Below are 22,602 nucleotides of genomic sequence, written 5' to 3'. Positions count from 1 at the left end.
AAGACATTCTACACCAACTATAGGAATTATGGATAATGTACAGAGGTGACAAGATTTCCAAACACAGACAGACTGTGAGCAGTACCATCTGCCTTCCCAACACAAATGGGTCTCACTCCATGTATCCACTGTAAGGAAATGTTAAAAGAGGACATCCCTTTGTATGATCTTTCATCACCATATCAAGTCAGACTGGCAGAGAAAATCCATTTTAATAGCATATTTTTTATTACTTCCTGTGTCAATTATTAAAGTTAATTATGCTTTCACCTTGTCGGAACAACCTTTAGGTGTGTCTGGCTTCACCAGTATAGATGGAGGAGCAGAGGCTGGTGGTTTTGTTGGTGAATCAAGTTTAATTGGGAACTCTTTGGGTTCAAAAGCAAGGGAACTAGCAGCAGAGTATCTCCTGTAATCCACTGGTCTACCGGAGAGAGGCAAAACTTCACAAAACGAGCTGTGCCTTGACCGAATATCAGGAGTGGCTCCTACGGTAGAATAAGCGGCATTGACAAATATCTGTTGTGGTTGAGCAATTCCTGATGGTGGCCTGTTGAAGGTTGTCACAGCCTGTGTTGTAGTGTTACTTTGTAGCGTCTTCTGCGGAAGCATACCTAATAAAACAAAAATTCTCATGTCATGTTCTCGGAAAATGGTGTATCAGATTTTATGATAAATTCTAAAACGGTTATTAAATTGTTTTTACAATTTTTCATCTCAGTGTGGTACTGATATAAACTTTGCACAGCTAGTGTAGTACCACAATATCAAAACTAAAGAAACTAACTTATAAAAAAAAGTTATTCTTTAGTGAATGTTTCAGTTTTATGAGTAAATAAAAAGTTTACAAAAATTTTTGAGCAATTTTTTTTTCACACAATCATTTGCATATTTTTTGCACAGCAAATATAGCCCATAGGGTCTAGAGAAACAAAAGCTATCCACTCATCATAAAAAAGATGCCATATTTGTAACTAAAGCTAATGTATGTCCTATATTTTAAAATGTAAATTTAAATGATCCTAATTGAATAATGTTCTTAGTGTAAGGCAGGGTTCATACTTCTCAAACCATTGCGCATCTTTGGCTTCAATTCTTTGAAAGGGCAATAAAAGAATTGCTGTTTGTAACATCTGAACTGAGGCTTAGTGGTTTCATTCACATGTTAATTTTTCACGCTTACGTTTTTCATAGATATAACCCTTTACAGTCTGTGGCTGTTCACATTTCCGTGTTTTTTGGCAGTCACAAAAAAAACAATATAGAGACATGTCCATTTTTGATCCGAGTCACGGATCAAAATTAGCTGTACAAGTCTATGGTTCCATGAAAAATCACTGACAGCTCACATTGTTACCCTTTTGTGCTGCCCATTGTAGTAGATAGGAGAAGCTTTGCAATTTTTTTCAATACATGAAAATCAGTGTTAGGGCTAGCGGAACGCACCAAATAATTGGAGGTATATATATATGTATATATATATATACACATAAATATATACATAAATAATGTATGAGGTGCGTTCGCAGCCCAGGGTCCACCGTGCAGAGATGGAACCTGCTGCTGAGTAATGACGGACTATATGGCGGTTCAATGTGGATAAACACTTGGGTTAACTTCACCCTGTATGAAGGAAGCGAACCCTGTTGCGTCACAGGGCCGCGGTGCCGCACAAAGAGCACAAGCAAGGAATCACAGAACTCTATCCCAGGACAAAGGATTAGAGTTCGTGTAGACCTCTTGCGCTCGACACCACAATAGGGGTATTAGAGTAACAGAAAAGGTAACTTATATGCACAAGAGTGCATGCTGTGTCACTCTGGCGGACGCCACTAACCACCCAGACTTGGGTAAGAAAAGCGCTCTAATAGCGCACGGCGCCACACTAGCGGTCACAACAATTTAGACGCTGTTTTGTGTGTTTTTGTGCTGATAGCTCAGCCGGGCGCTAGATAGCAGATATCCACCTTACACAAGCAGTCATACACAAGGGAGGGGATGAATAAAGAATGACTTGCACTCATCAACAAACACACGTTTTCAAATGTACACTAGCGCATGGCCGAGCGGCCATGTGAAGCTTTTATAGCGGCAGTGCTACAATACCTTCCAGATGGACCAATAGGAGCCACAACAGGACCTGAGTATGTGACCCCCAACCTCCAATGAGAGGTTGTCCCGTGGGCATGATCAGTATGAGAATAGCAGGACTTAGTCCCAGAAAGACCTGCTCGCTGCTGATCAGTGCTGGCTACAAAGACAGAGCCTGGAAGGGTAATAGTAACCAGTCATCCAGTATCAGCCTGAGCAAGATGCTGGGAACGATGTCTCTGCTGAGCAGGCTCCACTGCGGCTGGAGAAGAATGGGAGACCGCAGCGGAGATGGTTCGAGGTTCCCCCAGTGCAGAGGTGGGAACTTGACACCTAGCAATCACTAATAAAGCAATAATAGTATAAACTGAAACACCGACCAAATATTGATGAAAATCATATACAAAATACTGATGAATGTCACTGTCATCTGAATGAGGTTTTATTTTGCCTTAAACTGCTCAATTCTTTAGGTCAATTGCATGGAAAATGGTTGTATAAATGGGGAAATAGTGAATGTTTGTGGCATGTAGAGATTTGGACAACAGAATGATATCTTCATGACCATCACTGTTGGTGAGATAGTAGTTCTGGTTTATAACGTTTCTAGTTTTCAATTAATTTAAAAATGTAGATAAGATACTAAATCATATTATCTAAACTATTACTGGGCATAGATATAGGAAAGCTTTTATCAAGTCCAAATTCACCATCAGAGTTGATGGGAACCAAATAATTTGCTGGGTAAAATTCATTTCTTGTTACCTAAATGGCATGCCTTGGTCCGTATTTATTAACCAGTTTACCAAGATTTTAACAAGAATTGCACAAGTATAAGGTAATTAAATCTATGCCAAAGGTACATCAAACTTATACAAACAATTGAGACAAATGTCTTATAACTGCAAACAATTAAAGATGAGTAATTTGGGCATGGCTAATTTGTCACACATTCAAAGAGGACCTGTCACCAGGTCAAAACTGGTTCGTTTTTGCTATTATTTTATTCTTGAGGCTCCACTGAGTACTTTTTTTTATTTTTTAAATCCTCCATAAGGTTTCAGAGATATGGGCCATATTATTTAGTCCTGATTTTGTTTTTTTGTTTTTTTTTATATACTAATGGGGTGTTGCTCCCAGCATTCTCTGGGGAGGGAAGGGGTACATGGTGTCTGTAGACCTGTACTGAGCAACGCCCACTTGTAAAGGCCATAAATATTAACACTGAGTAAAAAGGGTCATATCTCTGGAACTATATGGCGAATTTTAAAACAGAAATAAAAAAACAGAATAATCAAGGGAACGGTGAGAATAAAATTGGTTCTTTAAACCCATTTATTAGAGGGAACACTAGAAAAGGCGAACTGCAGGGGTACAGATGTACAGCTACCAGATGTCCTATGTGAAATGAGGTTAGAAAAGACCTTACAAAAATACTGAAAATATCACAACCTCTAAAATTACTGACCCTTAAACATAATTTTATAAACAACTGAATATACAATGATTAAGTGACATCCAAAAATATCTCCTGGAGAATAATCAGATTTAATGCAATATATTGTATGTGGATCGCATTTGTAGACAGTTAGGTATGCAAACTTAAAGAAAAAAAGGAATCATTAAATCTTAGTAAAATATATCAAAACTAGGTGGTGGCCCGATTCTAACGCATCGGGTATTCTAGAATATGCATGTCCACGTAGTATATTGCCCAGCCACGTAGTATATTGCACAGCCACATAGTATATTGCCCAGTCACGTAGTATATTGCCCAGCCACGTAGTATATTGCCCAGCCACGTAGTATATTGCCCAGCCACGTAGTATATTGCTCAGCCATGTAGTATATTGCCCAGCCATATAGTATATTGCCCAGTGACGTAGTATATTGCCCAGCCACGTAGTATATTGCCCAGTTACGTAGTATATTGCCCAGTGACGTAGTATACAGCACAGAGCCACGTAGTATATTGCACAGCGACGTAGTATACAGCACAGAGCCACGTAGTATATTGCCTAGCCACGTAGTATATTGGCCAGTCATGTAGTATATTGCCCAGCTACGTAGTAAATTTCCCAGCCACGTATGTCACAGGTTAAAAAATAAAAAATAAACATACACTCACCTTCCGAGGGCCCCTTGTAGTTCGGTCACATGACCGTGATGTCATGGCAGGTCAATCTCGCGCAGGCGTGCAGGACCTGTGATGACGTCGCGGTCACATGACCATGATGTCATGGCAGGTCGTTCTTGCGCAGGCGCGCAGGCACTGTGATGATGTCGCAGTCACATGACCGTGACGTCATAGCAGGTCCTTCTCGCGCAGGCGCGCAGGGCCTGTGATGACATCGCGGTCGCATGACCGTGATGATATGGCAGGTCCTTCTCACGCAGGCGCGCCAGACCTGTGATGATATCACCGTCACATGACCGTGACGTCATGGCAGGTCCTTCTCCCATACCATTCTTGGCACCGGAACCTGCCGGAGGTCACCGGAGCATCGCGAAAGGTGAGTATATAATGATTTGTTTTTTTTTTATTATTTTTAACATTAGATGTTTTTACTGTAGACGCTGCATAGGCAGCATCAATAGTAAAAACTTGGTCACACAGGGTTAATAGCGGCGGAAACGGAGTGAGTTACCAGCGGCATAACGCGGTCCGTTACCGCTGGCATTAACCCTGTGTGAGTGGTGACTGCAGGGAGTATGGAGCGGGCGCCGACTGCAGGGGAGTAGGGAGGGACTAATCGGACTGTGGCCGTCACTGATTGGTCGCGGCAGCCATGACAGGCAGCTGGCGAGACCAATCAGCGACTTGGATTCCATGACAGAGGCCGCGACCAATGAATATCTGTGACAGACAGAAAGACAGAAGGACGGAAGTGACCCTTAGACAATTATATAGTAGATACCATTACAGTAAATGCATTCCCAGCATCCAGTATTTGGAACTTGGGTGTCAGAGTTTAGGACTTACTTTTTCTGAAGCTGTCATTCCTGCGACGTAGAGTGGGTACAAGTGCTGTAGAACCAGGTGGATTCTTTTTCACTGGTTCGACCACAGCAGTCGGCACAAATAAAGGCCTGACAGGCCTGTTTACACCCGTTTCAGACACACTGCCCTGTGAGGAAACCGAGGCGTTACTTGAAATCCACTTGCTGTAGGAAGAGCGTCTTGGATCTGGATATTTTGTGGATTTTCTGCAAAAGAAGTGCAAACGTCTTTATATTAACTTCAACTGGAATAGTATGGCAAATGTCTTAATAACATATTCTCTAGACCTCAGTCACTTTATCAAAGATGATGGCTCCTATAAGAACATGCAGGAAACATGGGTATTACAACTGTGTACAGTGCAGTATTTGGATTTGATAGTTAGGATGTTGACTTGGCAAGCAAGGTTAAACCCATATAAATCCAACTTAGTTCAATTATCCTGCAATTTTGATTTGGAGGAACGAGAAATAACCCCAGGTCTTCTCCTTGGAATAAGAAAAATCCTTATCCACCTAAAATATGAATATATTTCTACTTCTGCCATACAATATCCAATATGTGGTAGACTAGTAATTTCCTAAACTGAGAAAACTTTGTTATCAGCAGCTATTAACTATAGTCTAAGGAATGGTTGCTTTGTCTGATAGTAGTGTGCTTGTCCTTGTCTGGAACCTAACGCTCTCACTGATCTGTTCTTCACAGCTACCTTGTAACAGTCCTTTATAGTCAGGCACCAGTCTCGAGCAGTCTACAGTTTGGCACCCAAGCTGCACTCAGGCACATACTCTTCCACTCTGGCCCCTTCTAACACCATATAGGCAGCCAGACCAGTATAAGGGTCCTTTACTGTGCAATAGGACACCATAAAGCACAATTCTACCTACTTTAGAGGTGGAAGTGGACCCCTCGACTCTTGGGTTCCTTTGTGTCTGCATAGCTTGCCCCAATGATGTGTTGGCCCCTGCCTCTGACCTGTTATGTTTACTAGCAAATTAGTGCACACACAAATTAAAGGACACAGCGCAACTCTCGCTTCTAACAAAAGCTCTCCAATGACACAGTACCTAAGCGTTACTTTCTCCCATAAACTGACTAGCTCTTGGTGGCACTAGTCACTCACATCACCCATGTGCTATTATTTGCTTTCCCAGCAGCTGCCTGGCACTGGTTGCTACAGTTTTCTGTACAATAACACGCTCAAATTCATTTTAGATATCAGTTCAAGACAATCTTTACATTTATAGCAAATGATACACACAATAATATTTAAAATAAGACTAAGGGCATTGAAGGTGGTCGGAGGCAGCGATCCATTCATTTCAGAGAGGAACATGTAAGAGCTAAAGCAAAGAGCTTGCAGGCGTCTACACCTAGCCTTGGAAACTGGCCACCTCTGATAGAATGTGTTGATAGCTGGTAACCTAGGCAACGAGCAGTAAATTGTAGAATTAAAAATCCCTCCATACTTGTAAATGTTGCGTTTTTTAATATAAGATAAATTGCAAACGTGTTTGTTTTTAATAGCAATTTAACCCATTTAACATGATGAGACAACCCCAGAGAATAGTTCAAATTTTATGATCAATTGTGCATCACTGCGCAGGAAGGAAGAATATGGAGAAAATGTCCTCTGTGCAAGACAAATGTGTCTTAAATAACAAACGTGTTCTATCTTTGCTGTTTTGATATTCTATAATCACATGCAAGTGACTAAAGCAAAGCACAGAACCATAATCATCTGCTCCAGCTTCAACCCCTTCATCTGACAAGCCATGGGCGGTTTCCAAAGATGCATCTGGACAACTAGCAATTCAAGTATTCAGTCTGACACGCAATACTAAACACGGGAGAATCTGATCCACCTTTTACAAATGCATGCAGATTCAGTCATTGTCATTTTAAAAATGTTTATACTTTAAAAAAATGATAAAGGCTACTGGCACCTTTGATATGTATGATTTTCTAAACATAATTACTGTATATGACATGAAGGAAAAAAGGTTTAAGCATAATAACAGACACGGATTCTTTACTGTAAGAGCAGTGAGACTATGGAACTCTCTGCCGTATGATGTTGTAATGAGTGATTCATTACTTAAATTTAAGAGGGGACTGGATACATTTCTGGAAAAGTATAATGTTACAGGGTATATATACTAGATTCCTTGATAGGCCGGGGTCACACTAGACCGTAATACGGACGAGTGCAATGCCATAAAAAAACGCATAGCGCTCATCCCAATGTTAATCTATGGGACAGCTCCCATCATCCGATATTTTCTCGGCCGTATTCAGGATCCGAGTGAAATCGTAGCATGCTGCGATTGTCAGCGTATCTCGGCCGAGAATCGCCAATGAAAGTCTATGGGGGCGAGAAAAAATAGCACAGCACACGGACCATCAGTGTGACTTGCGAGAAATTCTCAGGCATTGGGCAGGTGACAGGAAAGGCTCAGCCATTATTTGCTCATTTTGCAAGTGTGTGAGAAAATCTCGCCATACGGATACCATACGGATGTCACAAGGATGTCATACGGATCATTTGATGCGAGAAAATCGCATCCTCGCACTGCACACGGATCACTGTTTTGGTAACATTTGTGCAATTCTCGTCCATCAAAAATGGACTGTTTTTTTTATACGTTGTGTGTGTCCCCGGCCACAGGGCGTTGATCCAGGGAACTAGTCTGATTGCCGTATGTGGAGTCGGGAAGGAATTTTTTTCCCCAATGTGGAGCTTACTCTTTGCCACATGGGTTTTTTTTTTGCCTTCCTCTGGATCAACATGTTAGGGCATGTTAGGTTAGGCTATGGGTTGAACTAGATGGACATATAGTCTTCCCTCAACCTTAATAACTATGTTACTATTTAAAAAGAAAAATTCTGAAGGTCCACATTCTAGCTTCTGTTGGACAATGGATGGTTATAAACTGAGTGAAAGGGGTGTCAGGATGTACAAGAAAAGGTATTGAGCAGCTTGCAATGTATGAAAACAGTGGAAATTGATTAATTAAAATAAATTACAAAATGCGTTGTTGGTTTTAGTTATAAAATAAATGTAATAAATACGTAGCAAAAGTGAACCTAGCCATCGAGAAAAAACAAACTTTTGCATAGCTACATAGTTACCATTGCTTTACAGTCTAGATAATAATAATCCAATATCAGAGCCCAGTAGGTTCATGATCTTAGTTTTCTAACAAACACACAAAAGCTTTAAGTTCAGTGCTACGTACAGTTTATTCAAGACATAAATCAATAAAACGTCCTGTGCATCTGAAGAATTTCATCAAAATTCTACTATCATCAAATGACAGAGCAACCTGCTCTTTATCCATAAGTCAACAGGCATAAGTACTTCTCACTCAGGCAGTCCTATACCTTTGTGTTACAGTCCCTTAACCTCTTAATGACCGAGCCAATTTTTAAAATTCTGACCACTGTCACTTTATGAGGTCATAGCTCAGCAATGCTTCAATATATCCCACAAATTCTGAGAAAGCTTTTTGTGACATATTGTACTTCATGTTAGTGGTATAATTTCTTCGATATGACTTGCGTTTACCTATGAAAAAAACAAAAATTTGGCAAAAATTTTGAAAATTTTGCAATTTTCAAACTTCGAATTTTTGTGCCCTTAAATCAGAGAATCATATCGCACAGAAAGTTATTAAATAACATTTCTCAAATGTCTACTTTACATTAGCACAATTTTGGAAATATAATTTCTTTTTGTTAGGACGTCATAAGGGCTAAAATTTGACCAGCAATTTTTCATTTGTCCAACAAACCGCTGCACAGTTGAAGTGAGTTTGGGGGGGTCAATATGACAGAAAATACCCAAAAGTGACACCATTCCACAAAATTCACCCCTCAAGGTGCGCAAAACCACATTCAAGAAGTTTATTAACCCTTCAGGTGCTTAACGAGAACTAAATCAATGTGGAAGGAAAAAATGAACATTTTACTTTTTTCACAAAAAATAAACTTTGGAACCAAACTTTTTTATTTTCACAAGGGCTCAGGAGAAAATGGACCACAAAATTAGTGGTGCAATTTCTTCTGAGTACGCCAATACCCCGTTTGTGGGGGAAAGCCACTGTTTGGGCGCATGGCAAGCTCAAAAGGAAGGGAGCACCGTTTGACTTTTTGAACACAAAATTGGCTGGAATCAATGGTAGCACCATGTCATGTTTGGAGACCCATCTGATGTACCTAAACAATGGAAACCCCCCATTTCTATCTCCAACTCTAACACAGTCCTAACCCCAGCACATGCCTAACCCCAACACCACAACCCTAACCCCAACATAACATTAACTCCAACCCTAACCATAGCCCAACCCTAACCCTAGCTCTAACCCTAGCCCCAGCCCTAACCCTAATGAAAAATGGAAATATATACTTTTTTTATTTTGTTATTTTTACGTAAGTGAGGGGGTAATAAAGGGGGGTTTGATTTACTATTTGTTTTACTTTGATTACTGTGATAGCGTCTATCACAGTGAACAAAATGAACCAATAGGAAAAATCTCCAATTGTTGCTGGGTGCTGGCTGGCAGATCTTGGCGGGTAAACTGCGCATGTGCCCGCCATTTTCTTCATGGAAGAAGACGCTGAGGGCTCTGAAACATCACCGGGGTATTCAGGAGGTGCCAGAGGTATCGGGGGGCTTGGGGGACCCCATTTCTTTCTCTTCTGATGTGCTTGATCATATCAGAGGAGAGAGAAATAAACAGGTAATCAGACTATTTTTGAGAACCAATACTGGTATTGGTGATTATAAAAACCTGCTAGTTTTACTAAAGTGCAGAGCCTCTTTAAAGAGGTTTCCTCAAAAATAATACCAATCAGATAAGTCATTGGAATTGACTCATCCAAAAAGATTCCCACTGATAAACAAAGCAAGTGAATCCCAGTACCATACATCTCAACAAAAATTAAGAACTTTCTATTCATCTGATTGCTCACTGCATTATTCTTTCTAATTAATTCATTTCAGTTGGTCTATTGCTTAGTTTGGTTACTTTCCTGGTTAAGTATGCTCTTCGTTTTTCACCATTTGTCTTTTGGTTTTATCGTACTCTTACTAGCATTAAATGTTACTGCAATAAGCAGGTGGTTTCACAAAGACAACCCATTTCAAAATGGACTATTATATCATATGGTCATAATAAGTGGGGATAATAAGTGGGGATTCTACACTCAAACCCTCTATTTGATCAAGAATGGAGAGGCGCTTAAGTAAGAGGAGATGATGGTACTCCTGAAGAGCCCCTGAGTAATGTGACATTAGTAAGGAAAGACTGCCATCTGTTGAGTGGACGAAACCATTTGGAACCAAACGGCACTAGAAGAGTTGCAGGGGAAGCAAGTTAATGAGCGGGATCCAGTTAGGTGCCTTTGAAGATGAAGTTACTGGACACACTTTTATTCCTGTGTGTCAAACTGTGGCAGGATTTGTCACCAAGAGGAGCAACGGTGCAGACATGGGCTGGAGATTTTGCAGAAGTGCGATGGGCATCAATGGGTGCAGTCAGATAAAGTCCATACGATGCCCAGTGAAATCCAAAGATCCAACTATGCCAGTCAAGACCCATAACCCAGGCTGCACCAATCAAAATCAGAGTCTTCGTCCTATGCTGGTCAAGATACAGAGCCCAGATGACGAACATCATGAGCTGGGACCCAGCCCTCTCTTTCTCATGCCTATTAGATACCCGCCGTCCTTCAAGCACCGAAGATTCGTGAGGAGACATCAAACGGAGGAGGATGCCTGAGGTTACAGATGTCTGAGGCTATAAAGGGGTTGCAGGAACCCCATTCTTATGATCTAAAAGGTGATGGGGAAGGTTTTTAAGTAAAAAAAAAAACTGGTGACATGTTCCCTTTAAAATACCAACATGCAGCATTGCACAACCCTACACAGTGACTGCTAATTGGAAATGTAATGGCATACATGGCTTCCCTTGGTGATAATGCTAGGATTTAGGTCAGACAGACTTGTGGAGATCAGCTGATCAATGGGCTGGTTCCAATTTACAAAGTGGTTATCCTCATGTGACACAAACTAGAAATAAAACAATAATTATCTTTGTGCGGTAGGATAGGCAGGTTTATCAATGAGTAAAAACATTGTAGCAACAGTTTTTCACTGTTTGCTAATGATAACGTAAACACAAAGGCAACATTTTGTCAGCCGGAGTCAGACACAACGTATAAAAATTGGTCTGATTTTGTCTGCCGAGAATTGCACAAAGGTTCTCCTTATGGTGATCCGTATGTAATCCATTTCCAATGTGAGGATGCGATTTCCTCATATCTATGTATCCGTATGACATGTGTATGGCTTTACATTTCTCACTGCTTTTCCTCATTGAAATTAATGGCTCAATGGGCTGAAATGAGGAAATTGTGTGCGTATTTCTCGCAAGCTACACTGATGGTCCGTATGGTGTGCGATTTTTTTCTCGCACCCATAGACTCAGCCAATACATGCGTAAAATCGCAGCATGCTGAATACGCCTAAGAAAAAAATGGTGATTTGAGTTTCCCCATAGATTAATACTGGTCTGAATGCTATGTGATTTTTTTATCGCATAGCACTCACCCATATTAAACGGTAGTGTGACTCCGGCCTTAGGGGTCATCTTACAGTATTAGAGTTTGTTTCTTGAGAAATCAGCAATGTAGTAGACTTAATCCACACTGTTAGCTCTAACCATTATAGTTTCTGCAAATGCTGACACTTAACTACAGCACTCGTCATTACATTTAATGTGATACAATGTTATCGCAAACTAGCTTTGCTAAGATACATGTTAATGAGTTGCAATAGCTAATTATCTACATAGCTCTAAATCACTGTCATATACTAGTGGCTTAATGTGTGATTATGCAGGCCACCATAAAACTTGGTATGACATATAAATGTCTTTTAAATATTATTATGATAACTATCTGTTAAGTGGCAAATATCTTTAATAATTATTATTATTGTCTGTCGTGACACATCCTCTACTCTTAGAAGTTCAATTCTTCTGTTCCTATAATAATACAAAACCCCTGAATGCCGCTGTGATCTTGGCTATACCTGATCATTTCTAAGCCTTCAAGATGTAGTCATTTTTTAGTTTTACGATTCTTTCTTTTGCCTTTTTAAGTCTACATGAAGGCTTGATTTTTTTCAATGAAGTGATCTGAGGTTGCATCATTTATAGGGGTTGTCCCGTATAAAAGATTATTACTCTGTAGGTACATGGACACAAAAACAACCCCCCTGGGCTTCTGGGGTATGTGCACACAACATCTTTTATGTGCCGGCCTGCCCACAAAGGAAGAGTCTTCAGGAACAAAACGGAGGGTTTTTTCCTCGATCGTCTTTTTAGATTTTCTTTACAGACTTATACATTAACTCATTTTTACATTGCTGTCTTTTTTGCGCTTTTCTTTTACACTTTTCCAGGTGTTTTCCAAGCACAATAATCCTATAAAAGACTCTATGTGCACATACCCTTGCTCACTCACGGGGTCCAGTGATGTCTCTTGCCACTGCTTTCGCCTTTGTTGATTGTCTGCAGAGGTGACTTCATGTCTACAGTGCCGTAATCTGTCACCAAGCGGAGTGGTTTTCTGACGTCTACATCAGACGCGGAGTTCGGTGATTGACTACAGCGCTGCGGATACAACTTCATAGCTGCAGCCAATCAACAAAGACCATAGGAAAAGTAAAACCTCATTTTTTTGGTATTTTTTTTATGCCCCTGAGCTTATGGAGTACTTTTTAAAATGGGACAATCCTATTCATGATCTACTTTAACTTTTTTGGGCAAGGGAGGTGGGAATTTTTTTTTCCCAATTATATTTTTGCAATAAATAACATTACACTGTGTTACAAAGGTTTTGTCCCTCGGACAATTTTGAGTGTTCCTGAAAGATATTTTCATGCTAATTTCAGAAATGACTTCAGATTTCTCCTATCACGTATCATGTTCAGCATATCAAAATCTATAAGATACTATAAAATTTTTTCAGGGGACAAGAACTTCCCTGAAATTTGTTGCGCAGCGTTATAGACATATTAATTTGTTCATTCTGCATATAAAAATGCCAATTCTTATAACTCTCACTTATTCACACGTTAATAAATATAAATTATTACACATTAATAAACATAAATTATTTCTATTTCTATAGTGTATATGTACATTTGTATATACATTTATACACACACACAGAAATAAGAGCGGGATCTCTGACAGCAAGGGCCATGAAGAAGATGGGGACATCCTGTCACCATTACAGTGGAGCAGAAGTGGAACGCATTGTGATATCATCAACTAGAGTGCACCAATTTGGGGCAAACGGGAAAAAGTTCCAGTGGTCACTTCCGGTCAGCACTGTGTTCCTCTGGAGCCTCCCCTCTCCCTCCTGATAGTGCCGACAACTGAGCTTGGAGTTTAGCGGACATGCAGTGCAGGGGACATCTTCTCTTCACTTCTTCCTGTCCGCATGTTCCAGAAGCCAGAGACTCAACAGCAGGTCTGTGCTGGCGGGCGGGTGTTACTGCTGTAAAGCTCCAGGAGCAGCATAGTGAGTGCAGTGCAAGGGGAAGGCTGTGCTGAAGATCTCTTTTTTTCATTGTACCAAGAAACCCCCAGGGAGAAAGAGGCAAGAGACCTATTGAGTGCATGGTTCTCTGATGCTGCAGTCTCAGCCTGCTCAGCCCTGATCCCCACTTCTCCAAGCTACGTTATAACAGGCAATGAAGGAGTCAACTGTGAAGAAGTTACGAGTATGCCCAGATTTTCTCCCCTCTTCTGATACACAAGGAGGGGCGGAACTCAAATTGGTCAGCGGGTGAGGGGGAGCGACGACTGTCACATACTCACATACTCACATGCTCCTGGCACTCCTGACGTGGTCCCTGCATGTCCCATGGTCTCCGGCACCGGCACCTTCTTCCTCTGTTCAGCGGTCACGTGGTACCGCTCATTAAAGTAATGAATATGGACTCCACTCCCATAGAGGTGGAGCCACATATTCATTCCTGTAATGAGCAGTACCAGTGACCGCTGAGAGAGGAAGAAGCTGCCGTGCCTGGAGACCGCGACAGGAGCAAGTGAGTATTTCATATTCACCTGTCCCTCGTTCCAGCGTCGGCACCGCTCAGTCGTCCGTGCATCCTCTGCAGTGACTGTTCAGGTCAGAGGGCGCGATGATGTATTAGTGTGCGTGCCGCCCTTTGCCTGAACAGTCAGTGCGGAGAGACGGGATACTAAGGAGCAGCGCCGAGAGGTGAGTATGTGATTTTTTTTTTATTGCAGCAGCAGCATTATATGTGGCACATTGTTACATGGAGCATCTATGGGGCCATAAAGAACTGTATGGAGCATTATATGGGGCATATTTGTATATGGAGCATCTTATGGGGCCATAATGAACTGTATGGAGCATTACATGTGGCACATTGTTATGTGGAGCATCTATGGGGCCATAATGAGCTGTATGGAGCATTATATGTGGCACATTGTTATATGGAGCATCTATGGGGCCATAATGAACTGCATGGGGCATTATATGTGGCACATTGTTATATGGAGCATCTTATGGGGCCATAATGAACTGTATGGAGCATTATATGGGGCACATTGTTATATGGAGCATCTATGGGGCCATAATGAACTGCATGGGGCATTATATGTGGCACATTGTTATATGGAGCATCTTATGGGGCCATAATGAACTGTATGGAGCATTATATGGGGCATATGTGTATATGGAGCATTTTATGGGGCCATAATGAACTGTATGGAGCATTATATGTGGCACATTGTTATATGGAGCGTCTATGGGGCCATAATGAACTGTATGGAGCATTATATGGGGCATATTTGTATATGGAGCATTTTATGGGGCCATAATGAACTGTATGGAGCATTACATGTGGCACATTGTTATATGGAGCATCTATGGGGCCATAATGAACTGTATGGAGCATTATATGTGGCACATTGTTATATGGAGCGTCTATGGGGCCATAATGAACTGTTTGGAGCATTATATGGAGCATATTTGTATATGGAGCATCTTATGGGGCCATCATGAACTGTATGGAGCATTATATGGGGCTCTTGATTCAATATGGATATTCAAAGACACTTAACCTACTAATGTCTCAATTAATTTTACTTTTATTGGTATCTATTTTTATTTTTGAAATTTACCAGTAGCTGCTGCATTTCCCACCCTAGGCTTTTACTCGAGTCATTAAGTTTTTTTGTGGCAAAATTATGGGGGTCGGCTTATACTCGGGTCGGCTTATACTCGAGTATATACGGTATATACTTGGATAAAGAACATATGTACCAGTAAGGGGACCAGGATGGAGGACATATGCTGTATACCAGGAAAGAGCCTAGGATTAGGAATATATATATACCAGAATGGTAGACATATACAGTAAAGACCAAAAGTTTGGACACACCTTCTCATTTAAAGATTTTTCTGTATTTTCATGACTATGAAAATTGTACATTCACACTGAAGGCATCAAAGCTATGAATTAACACAAGTGGAATTATATACGTAACAAAAAAGTGTGAAACAACTGAAAATAAGTCTTATATTCTAGGTTCTTCAAAGTAGCCACCTTTTGCTTTGATGACTGCTTTGCACACTTTTGGCATTCTCTTGATGAGCTTCAAGAGGTAGTCACCGGGAATGGCCTTCCAACAATCTTGAAGGAGTTTCCAGAGATGCTTAGCACTTGTTGGCCCTTTTGCTTTCACTCTGCGGTCCAGCTCACCCCAAACCATCTCGATTGGGTTCAGGTCTGGCATAGCACCCCATCACTCTCCTTCTTGGTCAAATAGCCCTACACAGCCTGGAGGTGTGTTTGGGGTCATTGTCCTGTTGAAAAATAAATGATGGTCCAACTAAACGCAAACCGGATGGAATAGCATGCCGCTGCAAGATGCTGTGATAGCCATGATGGTTCAGTATGCCTTTTAGAATAAATCCCCAACAGTGTCACCAGCAAAGCACCCCCACACCATCACACCTCCTCCTCCATGCTTCACAGTAAGAACCAGGCATGTAGAGTCCATCCATTCACCTTTTCTGCATCGCACAAAGACACGGTGGTTGGAACCAAAGATCTGAAATTTGGACTCATCAGACCAAAGCACAGATTTCCACTGGTCTAATGTCCATTCCTTGTGTTCTTTAGCCCAAACAAGTCTCTTCTGCTTGTTGCCTGTCCTTAGTGGTGGTTTCCTAGCAGCTATTTTACCATGAAGGCCTGCTGCACAAAGTCTCCTCTCCTCTTAACAGCTGTTGTAGAGATGTGTCTGCTCTGTGTGGCATTGACCTGGTCTCTAATCTGAGCTGCTGTTAACCTGCGATTACTGAGGCTGGTGACTCAGATAAACTTATCCTCAGGAGCAAAGGTGACTCTTGGTCTTCCTTTCCTGGGGCGGTCCTCATGTTAGCCAGTTTCTTTGTAGTGTTTGATGGTTTTGGCCACTGCACTTGGGGACACTTTCAAAGTTTTCCCAATTTTTCGGACTGACTGACCTTCATTTCTTAAAGTAATGATGGCCACTCGTTTTTCTTTACTTAGCTGCTTTTTTCTTGCAATAATACAAATTCTAACAGTCTATTCAGTAGGACTATCAGCTGTGTATCCACTAGTCTTCTGCACAACACAACTGATGGTCCCAACCCCATTTATAAGGCAAGAAATCCCACCTATTAAATCTGACAGGGCACACCTGTGAAGTGAAAACAATTCCCAGTGACTACCTCTTGAAGCTCATCAAAAGAACCAGTGGTCAGTAAGTAATCACCTATCCTGGTAATGGGGGTGATGGGGGGGAGTCCAGTGAAAACAAGTTATTTACTTCATGAATCAGTTACTTGTATGATCATAATTAGCAGCAATTACTTGAAGTAATCACTTTGTAGAAGACATTATCGGTTTCTCAAATCATTCCAGAGGATTTTTGACCCATTCTTCTTTACACTATTGCTTGAAGTGATCATCCCAATGAACAAAAAGTGCTGTTTAGTCGATATGTAATGGAAAAGTAAGGATTTCCACAATTGGATGTGTTGACAAAAATGTCAGTGCTCTGTAGTCGGACAAATATGCTGCTTTTTCCCTTTACTTGTCCAGCTACCAGAGGCGGTTGTAGAGGATGTGACTGTGACCGGGCCTGTGCTGGAGGGGGGCCCACCAATGCCAGAGCCTACCTCGGCTGGATGTGCATCCTTGATCATGGTCACCTAGGGTGCTACTGTCACCTGGCCTGTGCTGGATGGAGAGAATATACCAGGGTGGAGGACAAATATACCAGGATGGGTGACATATACTGTATACCAGAAAAGGGCCCATATGTCAGAAAGGGGAAGATGTATACCAGGATGGGGGACATACAGTGGGTACAGAAAGTATTCAGACCCCTTTAAATTTTTCACTCTTTGTTTCATTGCAGCCATTTGGTAAAAGTTATTTTTTTCACATTAATATACACTTTGCACCCCAACTTGACTGAAAAAAAATGCAGATTTTTTTGCAAATTTAATAAATAAGAAAAACTGAAATATCACATCGTCATAAATATTCAGACCCTTTGCTCAGACATTTATATTTAAGTCACATGCTGTCCATTTCCTCATGGTCCTCCTTGAGATGGTTCTACTCCTTAATTGGAGTCCAGCTGTGCTTAATTAAACTGATAGGACTTGATTTGGAAAGGCACACATCTGTCTATATAAGACCTCACGGCTCACAGTGCATGTCAGACCAAATGAGGATCATGAGGTTAAAGGAACTAGACAAGGAGCTCAGAGACAGAATTGTGGCAAGACAGATCTGACCAAGGTTGCAAAAGAATTTCTGCAGTACTCAAGGTTCATAAGAGCACAGTGACCTTCATAATCCTTAAATGGAAGAAGTTTGGGACCACCAGAAGTATTCCTAGACCTGGCCATCTAGAGAAACTGAGTAATCGTGGGAGAAGAGCCTTGGTGAGAGAGGTAAAGAAGAACCCCAAAATCACTGTGGCTTAGCTCCAGATATGCAGTAGGGAGATGGGAGAAAGTTCCACAAAGTCAACTATCACTACAGCCCTTCACCAGTCATACCTTTATGGCAGAGTGGCCCGGGCGGAAGCCTCTCCTCAGTGCAAGACATATGAAAGCACCCATAGAGTTTGCTAAAAAACACAAGAAGGACTCCAATGAATATGAGAAATAAGATTATCTGGTCTGATAAGATGAAGATAGACCTTTTTGGTGATAATTCTAAGCTTTATGTGTGGAGAAAACCAGGCATTGCTCATCACCTGCCTAATGCAATCCCAACAGTGAAACATGGTGGTGGCAGCATAATGCTCTGGGGGTGTTTTTCAGCTGCAGGGACAGGACGACTGGTTGTCTTTGAAGGAAACACGAATGTGGCCATGTACAGACATACCCTGGATGAAAACCTATGGCAGAGTGCTATGGACCTCAGACTTGCCCAAAGGTTCACCGTCCAACAAGACAAAACCCTAAGCACACAGCTAAAATAACAAAGGAGTGGCTTCAAAACAACTCTGTGACCATTCTTGACTGGCCCAGCCAGAGCCCTGAGCTAAACCCAATTGAGCATCTCTAGAGAGACATGAAAATGGCTGTCGACCAATATTCCCTTCCAACCTGACGGAACTGGAGAGGATCTGCAAGGAGAATGGCAGAGGATCCCCAAATCCAGGTGTGAAAAACTTGTTGCATCATTCCCAAGAAGACTCATGGCTGTACTAGCTCAAAAGGTGCTTCTACTCAATACTGAGCAAAGGGTCTGAATACTTATGACCATGTGATATTTCAGTTTTTCGTTTTTAATAAATTTGTAAAAATTACTACATTTCTGTTTTTTTTCAGTCAAGATGGAGTGCAGAGTGTACATTAATAAGAAATAAATGAACTTTTTTAATTTACCAAATGGCTTCAATGAAACAAAGAGTGAAAAATGTAAAGGGGAATTAATATTTTCTGTACCCATTGTATATACCAGGAAGGGGGACATATTTACCAGGAAGGGGCTCAGGATGGGGGACATAAGTATGATCTTACCAATGTTGGCTTTGAAACACTGTGGCCTTTCAGACAAAAAATGCCTTAAAAGCTGCCGGAGACCGAACCACATGGGAGAGTATTCAGAAAGGCAGGTCCTCGGCGGATTCTCCTTGCTCGCTGCTCTAGAGGGATAGGTCTCTCCGTGCATGCGTGTACAGATACCGGTCAATTCATGCAGCGGTAAGAGAGAAGTCGCCAGGGACCCACCTGTCTGAAAATACCACCGCATTTCACAGTCAAATCATACAGCGAGGGTCTAATGCATACTGCCCGCGATTTGTGCAGCATGTATAAGCTATCACGTTCTCTTTAATTGCGATATGCACTTTTTAATAGATAACAATGGTGCTCCAGTAAAAAGAATTTTCTTCATATTGATAATATAGAAATTCTTGGCAATATATGCAATGTTTAACATTATAATACTTTCAATTTATCTATTTATCCATTACATATCTATCTATTTATCTAGTACATATGTGACAGGGTCACTGGCACCATACATGAGGGGAGATATGTGTCACAAAGGTTTCTTTCCTCCATGATGTGAAGGCCATAAGTTTTTCTCCAGCATTATATGTGCTGAGAGCAATCTAGTCACTATATGGGGCTGGCTTTCATGGTGGGTAGGTCAGAGATGGGCAGGACGCCTACCCACCATATCTCCACCTCCAGGGTGTGGCTGGACCGAGTTAAATGTCCAGCCAGTTGTTTTTTCCTCTGTGTTGTTTGGAGATAGGAATCATCCAGACTGAAGCTCCCGCGAGAGCTGCCGTATGTGTTGTCCCAGACGGCGGAAGCCATACTGGGAAGGACTTTATATGAACTTTTTAATTCTCATTTGGCCAGAAAGGCTGTTTTCTGTTACTAGTTTGGGCTTTATGGTTTATGAAGCAATAAACCACCCAGAGATTTTAATCAAACGCGTTCCTGTGTCTGCCTCGGGGAACAGCTACGTGAGCCAACCTTCCACACACATCTATCTATCTATCTATCTATCTATCTATCTATCTATCTATCTATCTATCTATCTATCTATCTACCTACCTATCTATCCCATATCTATCTATCTATCTATCTATCTATCTATCTATCTATCTATCTATCTATCTATCTATCTATCTATCTATCTATCCCATATCTATCTATCTATCTATCTATCTACCTATCCCATATCTTTCTGCCTTTCTGTCTGTCTGTCCATCTAGCTACCTACCTACATCCATCTATTTAGAAATTATTGCAGAACTGGATTTTCCTACAAGGAAGAGAGAAGAAAGTTTACCGAGGAGTGAAATGCGTAACACGGAATTATGCCAAATCGGTAACATTAATAATATAGATTTAATATGAGGAATGACACATCATGATACATTATTTAGAGTTTGATAAATTATTCATTATCATTGCTTTATTCTATGCAATCTTTACCCTCTCTACTTTTTAAATTCACTTGGGAAATGTTAGATTTTGTTTGATTTGATATCTATTATTTAAGGGTTGCTCAGTAGTTTTTGTTCAAGTAGCTGTTGAAAATCAAGGTTTATTCCTAGGGTGAGCTGACTTAATGTGGTATGTATAGAAATATAGTGTGTTTAACTAAACTTAAAGGAAAGAATTCACAAATTAATACATTAAAGTGATGACTAAGGAACTAGTGATTCTCAGGTGAAAATAAATCTAGATGCCACAGCATGACTTTTTGGTAAACGTTTACAGAAATGGTTAAAGGGAACCTGTCAGTTGAATTTGGCGGGACCGGTTTTCGGTCATATGGGCGGAGTTTTCAGGTGTTTGATTCACCCTTTCCTTACTCGCTGGTTGCATGCTGGCCGCAATATTGGATTAAAGTTCATTCTCTGTCCTCCGTAGTACCCGCCTGCGCAATCCAATCCATATTGCGGCCAGTATGCAGCCAGCGAGTAAGGAAAGGGTGAATCAAACACCTGAAAACTCAACCCATATGACCGAAAACCGGTCCCGACAAATTCAGGTGACAGGTTCCCTTTAATATGAAACATTGCAACATACTTAGAGGCATCCCCAATAATACACAGAGATTCCGCCATTGTAAAGGTGAAATGTATGCTAAAGACTGATTAATGGGAATTTGTAACCGGGGTTATGCGTCCCAGTATGAGGTCAGCATAAAATATGTAAAGAGACCCGGATTCCAACACTGGATCACTTACTGGGCTTCATACAATAGTTTTAATAAAACACAGCTATATCTGGATCAAGCATGCTAGATTTGTCGGGGATAACCTCATTCTAACCCCACAACACTGACAGAGTTCTAACCACACTGCAAAGGCAGAAAGATGCCAATCAATGGTGTGGGTGGGAACATCGCAAGCTTATGTATATTGATGCAGAAGCTTAAGCTGCAGCAGATAAAACTTTATTACAGCAGAAGCACAGTAAATGACACATCACTGGAATTATGGTCTCTGCCCCTTCTTTATGCAGTTCTCAGATGGCTCAGGGCAGGGCCGGCTCCAGGTTTTTGAGGGCCCCGGGCAAAAGAGTCTCAGTGGGCCCCCCCCTTTAACACATACCACGATTCATGATCGTATATAACACAGCCCACATAGCATATAACACAGCCACGTAGCATATAACACAGCCACGCAGCATATAACACAGCCATGTAGTATATATCAGCCCACGTAGCATATAACACAGCCACTTAGCATATAACACAGCCATGTAGTATATAACAGCCCACGTAGCATATAACACAGCCACGTAGTATATAGCACAGCCCACGTAGCATATAACAGCCCATATAGAATAAAGCACAGCCAAATAGTATATAACACGCCCCACGTAGTATATAGAACAGCCCTGTAGTATATAGCACAGCCCACTGGCAGCTGCATGCCCCTAACAACGGCCCTGAATGGGCCCCCCTGTCTCGCCAGGGCCCCGGCACTTGCCTGGGTACGCCGGGTGCTGACGCCGGCCCTGGCTCAGGGTAATCCTACTGACAGATTCCCTTTAAACTTTCACTCCCAGCTGTAATCGTCATCTTAAGGGCAACGGAAAACAATGGGTCTACATCTATCCTCTGATTTCACCCTAAAATATTAAATTCATCATTCTCTGAATATTTTGAACTCTATTTTTAGTCCTCCGCATCCCTCATGTAACCACATTTATCCCATCACAAATCACACATTTGAGACACTTCCACACAAAAATGGCATTCTCCACACCAATCTGTAATATCACAGATGACAGATCCAGAACCATCTTATACAGGTGCACTTCATCTTCTCTCCAGAAATTCTTAGTTAACACTTCCAAATCTTAGTGCTTCATAGTCACACCACCATGCCGCAGATCAAACTGCAAAATCTTTTTATTCAGTTTAACGCATG

At 41.3% G+C, this 22,602-nt stretch overlaps 1 protein-coding gene across 2 annotated transcripts in view; it reads right to left on the bottom strand.

The window, feature by feature from the left end:
* Positions 1-22,602, bottom strand: part of SH3RF2 (SH3 domain containing ring finger 2) — a 229,990-nt gene that overhangs the window by 4,709 nt on the left and 202,679 nt on the right. For both annotated transcript variants that reach the window (XM_069764064.1, XM_069764066.1), the window contains exons 8-9: positions 5,075-5,298; positions 271-614 (exon numbers count right to left, since the gene is read on the bottom strand). In XM_069764064.1, the coding sequence (XP_069620165.1) occupies positions 271-614; positions 5,075-5,298 (568 nt within the window). The remainder of the gene's footprint in view (positions 1-270; positions 615-5,074; positions 5,299-22,602) is intronic.

The sequence above is a fragment of the Ranitomeya imitator genome, chromosome 4, assembly GCF_032444005.1.
Source record: "Ranitomeya imitator isolate aRanImi1 chromosome 4, aRanImi1.pri, whole genome shotgun sequence".
NCBI lineage: Eukaryota > Metazoa > Chordata > Amphibia > Anura > Dendrobatidae > Ranitomeya > Ranitomeya imitator.
This window is presented reverse-complemented; position numbering and strand designations above follow the sequence as displayed.